The sequence below is a fragment of the Salmo salar genome, chromosome ssa09 (genome assembly GCF_905237065.1).
Source record: "Salmo salar chromosome ssa09, Ssal_v3.1, whole genome shotgun sequence".
In the NCBI taxonomy this organism is placed as follows: Eukaryota; Metazoa; Chordata; class Actinopteri; order Salmoniformes; family Salmonidae; genus Salmo; species Salmo salar.
This window is the reverse complement of record NC_059450.1, coordinates 107,056,832-107,068,615: the sequence shown is the minus strand read 5'-3', so window position 1 is coordinate 107,068,615 and position 11,784 is coordinate 107,056,832. Positions and strand designations below refer to the sequence as shown.

Genomic DNA, 11,784 nt, shown 5'->3' with positions numbered 1-11,784 from the left:
GTTCATTAGAGTTACTAGCCTCAGAAATTGCCGCCCAAATAAATGCTTCACAGAGTTCAAGTAACAGACACATCTCAACATCAACTGTTCAGAGGAGACTGCATGAATCAGGACTTCATGGTCAAATTGCTGCAAAGAAACCACTACTAAAGGACACCAATGATAAGAAGAGACTTGCTTGGGCCAAGAAACAGGAGCAATTGACATTAGACCGGTGGAAATTTGTCCTTTGGTCTGGAGTCCAAATTGGAGATTTTTGGTTCCAACCGTCTTGTCTTTGTTATACGTGGTGTGAATGAACGGATGATCTTCGCATGTGTATTTCCCACCGTAAAGCATGGAGGAGGTGTAATGCTGTGGGGGTGCTTTGCTGGTGACACTGTCAGTGATTTATTTAGAATTCAAGGCATACTTAACCAGCATGGCTACCACAGCATTCTGCAGAAATACGCCATCCCATCTGGTTTGGTCTTTGTTTTTCAACAGTGCAATGACCCAACACACCTCCAGGCTGTGTAAAGGCTATTTTACCAAGAAGGAGAGAGATGGAGTGGTGCATCAGATGACCTGGCCTCCACAATCCCCCGACCTTAACCAAATTGAGATGTTTTGGGATGAGTCGGACCGCAGAGTGAAGGAAAAGCAGACAAGTGCTCAGCATATGTGGGAACTCCTTCAAGACTATTGGAAAATCATTCCGGGTGAAGCCGGTTGAGAGAATGCCAAGAGTGTTCAAAGCTGTCATCAAGGCAAAGGATGGCTATTTGAAGAATCTCAAATATAAAATATATTTTGATTTTTTTAACACTTTGTTGGTTACTAAATGATTCCATATGTGTTATTTCAGTTTTTGTCACACCCTGATCTGTTTCACCTGACTTTGTGATTGTCTCCACCCCCCTCCAGGTGTCGCCCATCTTCCCCATTATCCCTTGTGTATTTATACCTGTGTTCTCTGTTTGTCAGTTGCCAGTTCGTCTTGTTTGTCAAGTCAACCAGCGTTTTTTTTGTCTCAGCGCCTGCTTTTCCTTAGACTCTCTTTTTCTCGCTCTTCTGGTTTTGACCCTTGCCTGTCCTGTCTCTGAGCCTGCCTGCCTGACCACTCTACCTGAGCCTGCCTGCCATCCTGTACCTTTGCCCCACCTCTGGATTACCGACCTCTGCCTGACCCGACCCTGAGCCTGCCTACCGTCCTGTACCTTTCCCCCACTACTCTGGTTATCGACCCCTGCCTGCCTTGACCTGTCGTTTGCCTGCCCAATTGCTGTAATAAACATTGTTACTCCGACAGTCTGCATCTTGGTCTTACCTTCAAGTATGATAGTTTTTGATGTCTTCTCTTTTATTCTACAATGTAGAAAATAGTAAAAGAAAAACAACCTTGAATGAGTAGGTGTTCTAAGACTTTTGACTGGTAGTGTATATTTTTAGGTGAATACATTGCTGTCTTAATATTCATGTAAATATCTTCAGGTTCAGTTGTAACAGTTTCAGTTGTTCAACAGGTTCAGTTGTAACGTGCGTCGTATAGAGGGGACCAAAACGCAGCGTGTTGAGTGCTCATTATGATATGTATTAACTCAAAAATAGTAAAGACAAAAGGCAAATGATCAGAAATACAGTTCTGTCAGGTACAAAGACTAAACAGAAAATAACTGCCCACAAAGGTGAAGAAAAAAAAACTACTTAAATATGATCTCCAATCAGAGGCAACGAGGACCAGCTGCCTCCAATTGGAGATCAACCCCCCCCATAACCAACATTGAAATAGAAAAACTAGAACTTAAACATAGAAAAACACAAAACACCCCCTGTCACGCCCTGACCTACTCTACCATAGAAAATCACATCTTACTATGGTCAGGACGTGACATCAGTAGCATGTTTGCTAGCACAATTGCTACGGTATAAAGAATATGAATTGATTTGGCATTAAAGCAAAACTTCAATTTTGCAGATGGATACTCTTCACCTATCCTTAGTGTTGGAAGAAGCATGGAGGAGGATGCATCAACACCCTGGAAATATGTTTGTGATGCAATCACTCATAACACTTATTTTCAGTGATAAATGAGTGTACTGTCTTCAAGATTGATAAGGTAAGCAAATGCATGCATTCTCAAATGTAGCCCAGACATTCATTCTTTGTAACAATTAGATATTTATTTGCTTTAAACTAGTAGTAGCTAGCTCATCTTGATCATGTTGTTCTTTCTCTCGTTCTAGAAGCAATCAGTAAGGCAAAAAGGCAGATTCGGGCCTTCAATTAAACTGAGGACAGATAAATGTGTGCACCAGACAGGCTTAAAGCTTCTTGCATGCATGGCTTTGAGATGGAAGTTACATAAAAAAATGCTGGGTTGTTTGGATGACCCAATTGCTGGGTTGCAGGCATTGGGTCAATAGTTCGGTTGTTATCTGTAAAAACAGCAAGGTTGGGTGGTTGGTGCTAGGTTATTAAGGTTGGGTTATGGCAGTGCCAATTTTAGCATGTAAATCTTGGTGGGGCAAACGTTTGGCTAGCTAGATAACTATGCCTGTGTCTGTAACGGCAGCTTAGTTAGCTAACTACCTTAGCTAGCTAGCTAAGTTTGACACTTCTTCTGGACTGTGTCTGACACTGTTTCACTCGTTAGCTAACATTAGCTAAGTTAGCTTGTGCTTGCAAACTTGCAAAATTGTATACAATATTCTGTGACCTCAAGAGTTTCTCGCTTCAGTGAGAAACACTGTGCTGCCCTCTTCATTGACTGTCCAAGGCATTCGACACTACGGATCACACCTTACTTATTCAGAAACTCTCTACGATTGGCATAGGTCAGGCTGCTTGTAGCTGGTTTGAAAATTATTTAACAGCATTGGTCTATTTGTACAAAACTGTAACTTTCATCTGTACGCAGATGACACTGTTGTATATGCTACTGCCCCTATGGCATCTCAGGCTCTGTTGACGCTTCAGTCTGCTTTTACTACCTTGCATAAAGCCTTGGTTGACCTGAAGTTGGTACTAAATGCTGGTAAAACCAAGTACATGTTATTTTCCAAATCATGTAATAATGTAACTGAATGGCAGCTGCATTCAGTCTACATTTATTCCTGTTATAGATTGTGGCGATATTATATACATGAATACAGCGACCAGTGTTTGAAGCCCTTGGACACAATTTATCATAGCGCACTTCGTTTTATAACATCTGACAGCTTTAACACCACTGCATTCTTTATCATAAAGTTGATTGGACCTAGCTAAAATCACGTAGGTCACTTCATTATTCTGTTTTTGTTTATAAAGCCTTACTCAATAAACTACCAATTTACTTAACATCATTGTTGAAATATAGGAACTTGGATTACAACACTAGATCACAGGATTAGTTAATGATGGAGACTTCACGTGTATCCACAGAGTTGGGTAAATCTGCCTTTTCCTACCAGGCCCCTATCATGTGGAATAATCTCAAAGTAACATTTAATTTGGATGTGTTGTTGTCTCTGGGTCAGTTTAGGAGAAAGGTGAGGGATTTTTATTTTGATACATGTGTTTGTTTTGTTTGACTGTTTTATATAATATTTGCTATTTATTTAAATTTGTGTTTTAAATTGGGTATCATTTTATTTTCTGTATTTTTCCCAGGGCACATTTGCAAATGAGACCTAGGTCTCAATGTGTTTTCCCTGGTTAAATAAAAGGTTAATAAAAGCTCGGGACAGACACAGCTGTAGGCTATTTGCGCAAGTGATAAGAGGTCATCAGTTAGGGCTATTTTATGATGTTTCCACTGGATCAGACATGACATTTTTCCCTTTCAAGCTGAGTGGTTATCGAAAGGGAGAGCGCTGAAATTATTTTTCAAATACATTAAGAAACTATTGTCATTCTCAATTAATATAAAAACAGACTTAGTTTGCTTTCTGTTTGAGGTGAAGAAAACATTACTTTGAGAAGCTCCGCAGCTCATTAGTGGTGGTGCATTAAGCCAATCAGAAATACTATCAGATCCCCAAATTGGCACATTTATATGCCTACATTTGCGAGCAGCCCAGGTAACCTATAGCCCTACTTCAATGCGTAATCAGGGGCGCGTCCTTACTCAACATTGACAAGAGCGCTCCAAACAAAAGACAATGACTAAAATGTCATGGGGAATTGATAGATACTAACAATGAAATGCAAACAATTCACACAATGAAGTTATGAAACAATTAATGTGCACAAATTGGCGGGAGAGAGTGCATTGTGGAGAGAGATGTGCATTGTACATTTTAGCCATACTCCCCTTCTTGAACTGTGCCATCCCGCAGCCTCCACAATGGATTAGTTCACTGAGATGGGAAGGTGTATCGTGTGCATAAAAAAAACAAATATATATATATACATGTATATATTTTCTACTGCTCACCTGAATAAAATCTTGGTCAACCAAACAATCGACCAGTTGACAAATTGGGGTCAGCCCTAGTTCGAACTGATAACCTGCCGGTAATCGGCCTGCCTTTCTGAAAATCAAAGCTACTGACGCCCCTACTCATTTTGCTCTTTCCTCACTCCCTTCCCTTTTGTTCAACCATTTCACCTGTCTTATCAACCCTTCTCTCCTAAAAGTATGTAATTTAGAAATGTGGGTGAAACTGCCTTAATCTACCCCCTAGCGTTTAAGCCTTGCGGTTAAGAGCGTTGGGCCAGTAACTGAAAGGTTGCTGGTTCAAATCCCAGAACCAGCAAGTTGAAAAAGTCAGCTATTCTACCCTTGAGCAAGGCAGTTAACCCCCAACAACTTGGCCCAAAGCTGTCATCAAGGCAAAGGGTGGCTACTTTGAAGAATCTAAAATATATTTTGATTTGTTTAACACTTTTTGGGTTACTACATGATTCCATATGTGCTATTTCATAGTTTGTAGATGTCGCAATGTAGATGTTTTGACTTGTCCCAAATGTAGAACATTATCATATGGCAAAACAGCATGATGTGTGATTGCCTAAGATTGCTAAAGTGTGTCAGTGAATGTGAATATCTATCGATTTGCTCTGGCACTGCCTGATAGACAGATCTGTGTTAATACCACTTAAGATAGTGTCTCACACACACGCATGCGATCTGAGTGTGTGTGTGGGCGTATGTAGTGTTTGTGTTGGGGTGTCAGTGTGTGTGCATAGAGTCAGTGCAAAAAAGGGTCAATGCAGGTAATCCGGGTAGCCATTTGATTTAGCAGCCTTGTTTAGCAGTTATGGGTTTGGGGTAGAAGCTGTTCAGGGTCCTGTTGGTTCCAGACTTGGTGGTCTGGTACCGCTTGCCATGCTGTAGAAGACAGAACAGTTTATGGCTTGGGTGGCTGGAGTCTTTGCAAAATGTTGGGCCTTGCTCTGACACCGCTTCCTATAGAGGTCCTGGATGACAGGGAGCTCGGCCCCAGTGATGTCCACATCAAGTTCAGCTGAAGTTCATGCAGGCAATGCAAATAAATTAGAAGAAATTCAACATTGTATCTTGATTGTGTAGGAAAGGGAGGGGGTGGGATGGTAGGGAAGACAAAAATATAAGCAAAATTAAAATTAGGCTTACACTGAAAATAAAAAATGACCCAGCTACTGGGTCAATCCCCCAACCCAATGTGATGTGTTTACATCACAACCCAACACACTGGGTTGTTTTAACCCAACAATATAGTCTAATTTACCCAGCAGCTGGGTCAAGTGTTCAACTCAAGGTGCTGGGTTAGAAGCACAACCCAACCCAACTGGGTTGAATTAAACCAATGCTGTGTTTGGCCAATATTTACCCAGTGCCATAAAACTAATTTGAATGGGAAAATATGAGCTTTCCACTAATTTGCGACAAATTGGCCAAAGGTTTTCCACAACTGGTAAGGGATGGCCTGCATCTGATGGTCAGTCTTTGGGGAGGGAGCAGCGGTGAGGCTGCCTCTCACCTGACTCATCGTCCCTCCTCTCTCCCTCCCTCCACTGAGAAAAGGGGACACAGTCTTCCAGCTGATGGTGAAACTTAAGTCGCAATGCATTATTTCTGCCTCATGCACCAATTCATGTTGAAATATTACTCTATATTAAAAAGACACAAGTCGCAAATAATAACATCGCAAGGTTATCGAAACACTTTGCTATACTCATAAATTACAGCTGCAGTGGTGGTTGTAGAGTGAGTGGAAGTAGGAAAAACACACATTTTATGGCTTAGAAAACTGTTGAACAAAGTGTTGACAGTGCTGAATAACAACTTAAACATGAACTTACTCATAAAATCAGCACGAGGACACTGTGCAGACAGTTATCTGAGCTATCTGATTGGCCAGTGGTAGGCCTATTGTTGCACTTGATTTGCTCTCTATGGCCTGCCGGGTAGGCAGAGTTTGTTGTGGAAATATTGGGCCAAATATTTCTCAGATACCGGAACTCGTGAATTCAAATACACTTTATTACAAAAGTAACAGAAGCCGAGCAATTCCATGGAACAACTGACCTCTCCAGTCTCAGCACTCTGCTTTTATACAGTTTTACCCTTACATAACATACATGGTCACTCCTCTTTTTGTAAATGATTAACACCCCTTGGCTTTTCGCCACTATTATCTTCCTGTCTCGCATCTGGCTTGTCCACACCCACTTCTGACTTATTTATGCTCGTTTTAAATTATATTGGTGGTGTCACCATAGTGCTAATACAAAATATAATACATGTATTACATATATGTTCCCAACATACGTGTAGGGTTTGTCCGGCAGGGATGTCTTTGTCCCATTGCTCTCTAGAAACTCCTGTGGCGGGCTGGGCACATACACGCTGATACAGTTGCCAGGTGTACAGTGTTTCCTCCGACACATTGGTGTGGCTGGCTTCTGGGCATTGTGTCAAGAAGCACTGCGGCTTGGTTGGGTTGTGTTTCGGAAGACACATGGCTCTTGACCTTCGCCTCTCCCGAGTCTGTATGGGAGTTGCAGCAATGAGACAAGACTGTAACTACCAATTGGATACCACAAAATTGGGGTAAAAGCAAAAATATAAAAAATGTAATATACACATGACTTAAGCCTATGCAACATTAACCAAATAAAAACAGTTATGTAGCAATGAGTTTTGTGCAGTAGGCTAAAGGCCCACTTCCTTTTCACTGCAAATTGGCTATGCTTGAATTGCCCTGCCAATGTTGTTCTTCTCAGACCATTTTTAAATTATATTTAAAAAAAATCTGTATATGATCATATTGGTAATAGATAATTTGTTGTATTACTTGTGAGAAACAGCTAAGTGAGCTTCTGATGGTCAGTCTGAGGGGAGGGAGGGAGCACCGGTAAGGCTTTATCGTTTTCTTTTTTTTACAGAAATGTTTGGTGATCAACTAGGAATGGCTTGGAGATCAACCAGTCAATCGCGATAGACCAGTTGGTGACCACTGCCCTAGGGTCTATGCTATAGAACAGTGGTCACCAACCTTTTCTGGGTCAAGATTACTTTCTGAGTCAAAATGCATGCCGACTGCTCAGATTTTTCTAAACGTTACTTAAAAATCGTAAGCCTATGCAATATTAACCAATAAAAACGGCATATTGGCTATGCTTGAATTGCCCTGGCATTATCGTTCTTCTCAGACGATTTAGAAATTATATACCATTTAAATTATACGATCATACTGGTAATAGATACTTTGTTGTAATACTTGTGAGGCACAGCTACTGTAAATGAGCATTATAATTTCATTGAAGATCGACCAGTCGATTGTGATCAACTAGTTGGTGACCACAAGTAATTGGAAATGTAATAAATATCATGGCCAGAACCTTTTTTGTTGTTGCTGGTATAAGGGAACTTTTTATCGTAGAGGTATGTGAGTGTGAGAGAAACGATAGGCTCTGACGAAATGGAAATGAATAGGCGTACAAACAAAATGATGATGTTTCCTACACCTAGCCCTCCAATAGACTCAGGGGAGTTTCCTCTATATTGCTACACCTGTCTGACTCCTTCAGATCTGCAAACACCAAAAGTAGAAGGTGCTAGTTGGGGGAAGGGGCAGAGGAGGATGGTGAGGGGAAGACAGCTCCTAATAATGTCTGGATATGAGTGAATGGAATGGTATCAAACACATGGAAACCATCTGTTTGATACCATTCAATTGATTCTGTTCCAGCCATTATTATGACCCTGTCCTCCGATTTTAAAGTGCCACCATGCTGGGAAGGGGCTATGGATTGTTTTGGCCAAGGACGAGGAAAATGAGATTTGGAGAAGATGAAAGCTGGAGAAGATGGGAATGGAAGGAGATGAGAGAAAATGAGACAATGGGATCACCATAAGATGTGAGTTGGTAATCTGACCAGAGAGAGAGTTTGGCCCAGGTGGTGCAGCAGGTAGAGACCATCATCTCTGCCACTTATGGCGTGTCCCGCCTCCAGACAAGCCCTTGACCTCTGCCTTGCCTCTGATTGGTGTAACACCAACAATGTGACTCTGCCTCTCGACCTCTCCTGTGATATAAACAAACAATGATAAGAGACAAAATACTCTCAGATAGGAAGGCAGAGTAAATTGATGCACAGTAAAAGTGTTAATTCAATTCCATTGAAATGTAGTCAATTCAGAAACCAAATAGAAATGTTCATTCCTGAATTGAAAAATCATCTGTTTGTTAAATGGGTTAAAATGTATCTCCTTAATTGGTGCAATTAAAAATGCATTAATTCATTTTTAAAAATTAATATCAATAAATTACTGAGTAGAGAGAGTGGATGAATGGATGTATAGATTAATTCAGACACACACACTGAACATAGTCATAACACATTTTTTCGACCTGATGAACTGTGAACAAGTTGGACTTTGCGGATCAGTTCTCATTCCACAACAAGCTTGTTTATTGACAGGCAGCCTGAGATAAACCCTTTATCATTATAATGTATGAATATTTTCAAACATCAAAATGAAAGCCAGGTTATTAGATCACATGTTGAAGATTTCCCCCCAAAAGTATTACTGCTTGTGCCCCATTTATTTCTAGGCTAAACCTCAAAACCTACAACCAATTATGATATGATGATGACAATGATATTGATGCTCATCATCATTATGACCTCTTATTATTATTGCTGTTATAAAGTAACTTCACCAACTTGTTCTACTCTGCATGTATACAACATTTGGCGAGCTCTCAATGGTGTACCACTGTAACTGTATTCACGATAAACCTAAGTGTGCTTGTGTAAAGAATTGCGGGGACATTGTGCTGATTTTGTGATACATGCATACTGAATTACGTTGACAAAATAGGTCCCCAATCCTTGCTCTGCGAATAGGCTAGTAGTCCAGATAAACTTGAAACTATAATAAATTAATTACTGAATCAAACATGTGTGTAGCCTAAATTACTCAAGTAAAAAAATACTTTGAAAGGCATGGTCTGAGTATGTTCCAAGAAAAATTCAAATTGGTTCAAATGTGTCTAGGCAATAATCCTGCGAATTCAATTAAACTACAATATAACTGAGCGCGTCGTGAAGTTATGGCAGAGACAACGAATTAAACCGTAGCAAATGCCACCCAATACATGTATATTAGGCCTAGGGCACTATTGAGCAAATCTCACCCCATCATATCCTAGCTAGGGTGAGAGAATCGTCCCAATCCAGTTTTATTGTGGGCAATAGGTGTTGCTATGGAATAAAAAAATGCTTACCCCAGTCTTAATCACTGTGTCACACTCCGTTGACGAAACGTCGTGCAAGTCCAAGTCCCACCAGTAACGTTACTTTCGCTTGCACTTGTTCCATAAATCGAAAAACCATCAAATTTATCCACAAATAGTGTCAAGCTAAAATTCAAAAATATCCTAGCTATTTCAGAATCGTTGAGTGTCATTTGGCTTCATATCGTGGAAGAAAAATATACAATAAAAAGTTGAACCAACAAGTCTAAATCTTAACAGAAACACAGCTCAACAACTGGTAGTAAGAATAGAGGCTAACACTTCGCCACCGCACCTCATACCGTAACGAACTTAAAGAGCGCAACTACATTTGACAATACATTTAACAGGTTTATTTTTATATTATCAAATGGATTAATATACCTACCTTAGAAAAACGTATATAATACTATATAAAACATATCACCATGTGTCATTATTAATTAAAAACTAAACATAAACATTGAAGCTTACCCACAAAGTATTACGGTATTTAAGCCAAGTAAACCTGTACACCGCTCATTCTTAAACCAGCACTTGACAGTACTCACTTTCACAACATAGACAATATTTCATTCGACGCTTGTATGTCCCACTCGTTCTTATTATATTTCAGTGGTTCCACTTTTTAGCCTATGACTTGGGGGTATTATTTAGCCTTAAAATACTTAGCTGTCGCAGGTGTGAATGGGGCTCAAAGGTAAAGGCACTGTCTTGAGGGAGGTTATTTTTGCCACGCGCAGGATCTACGGATGTCAAAGTGCAGAAACCTGTCGCAGTGATATCGAGCAGTAGACTATTTCTTCTTATTTCTAAAAGCGAGTTATTCAGGGGGCTGCTGCATTGATTTTACAGTTACAAAGATAACCAACTGAAACGGGGCTGACGCCAACGTTGTATGGAACTGCTGTAGGTAATGAAATGACAGATTTTCTCACTTTTTCCGCACTGCTCCTGAGCGTCGTGTTGCTACTGCTCAGCGGCATCATCACACCTGCATACACAGATGATGTAAGTATGAAAATACCACGCTGAATTAGTCTATAAGGGCTCAGCTTAGAGTAAAGTCTGCTGTATATCGTGCATGCATGTGTTATAACTGATTTGTATGGGAAATATTGTTCAACCATTGTTTATTGCGTACATGAATCTGAGTTGACGATATAGCTGAGTTGACGTGTCATCCAAGCCGAAATTACTTCAAATGATGTGTCACCTGAATAGCCTCCAATATACGTATTATTGTTAGCCTAACTCATACAGGTAGCCAGCCTAGTTTTCTTTTTACTTAGGGTAGCAGGAGCGTTATGTTGAGCTAAACTGGGTATAAAATGCATTGATGTCAGAGTTCAATTATGTTGATGTAATTTATTGCCTCTACAGGTCTAGGGCTCATGACGGGTGTATTACAAAGCTTTGGGTTACTGGTAAAGATTGCATTTAGTTGTAGAGTGATGACAATTTTAATAAGGTAGAATGTAAATGGTTAAAAAGATTCAGCCAGCTCCAACAGAGGCGCTATTGCGCGCGCGCACACACGCACACGCGCGCACACACACACACACACACACACACACCACAGATAGCTCATTAAGCTGTTTGTTAATTAATACATTTTTCATAATCATCATCATTGTCCCATCTAAAAGCACTTAAAGCTACAGTCTGGAATCTGGGAATGGTAATTTCAATTATTGATATTCTCATGAGCAGCGCACACCTGTATTACTCTATACTTCCTACAAAAAGAATGCTCAATATGGGGCATTGAACAGTCAGCCTTGTGCAGACTGCCTGGAGGAAACAGAATCTATGGAACATATTTTCTGGTACTGTCCATCGGTTGCTCGCTTTTTGCATCGGTTGCTCGCTTTTGGAGTCAGGTTCAGGAATGGTTGTTCAGGATTCAGATGGACCTGCAAACTGAATTGTTAGGGGATCTGAAAAAACACGATCAGTCAATGGGAAATGTCATTATACTCTTGGGTAAAGTATTTCTTTTTAGGGCAATATCAGTAAAATCTTTACAAATAGGGATGTTCAGGACCCTCGTAAGACGTCACAGTAAAATGGAGGGATGTATTGCAAAAG

General features: G+C 40.3%; 1 protein-coding gene and 1 long non-coding RNA gene across 3 annotated transcripts in view; one reads left to right on the top strand and one right to left on the bottom strand.

Moving 5' to 3' along the window:
• Window positions 1–6,410: 6,410 nt before the first annotated feature.
• On the bottom strand, window positions 6,411–9,995 carry LOC106612356 (uncharacterized). Of its 2 annotated transcripts, none has more exons than XR_001330278.2 (3): window positions 9,685–9,995; window positions 8,304–8,479; window positions 6,411–6,938 (listed from the first exon to the last, which is right to left on the bottom strand). It is a non-coding gene; the product is annotated as an uncharacterized lncRNA (long non-coding RNA). The 2 variants fall into 2 exon arrangements; XR_006771105.1 differs by having other exon boundaries at window positions 8,330–8,479.
• Window positions 9,996–10,231: 236 nt separating this feature from the next.
• The window catches only part of LOC106612355 (collagen alpha-5(IV) chain), a 143,974-nt gene continuing 142,421 nt past the window's right edge, over window positions 10,232–11,784 (top strand). The window contains exon 1 of the mRNA XM_014213415.2: window positions 10,232–10,704. Within this exon, the coding sequence (XP_014068890.1) occupies window positions 10,615–10,704 (90 nt within the window). The 5' untranslated portion in view covers window positions 10,232–10,614. The remainder of the gene's footprint in view (window positions 10,705–11,784) is intronic.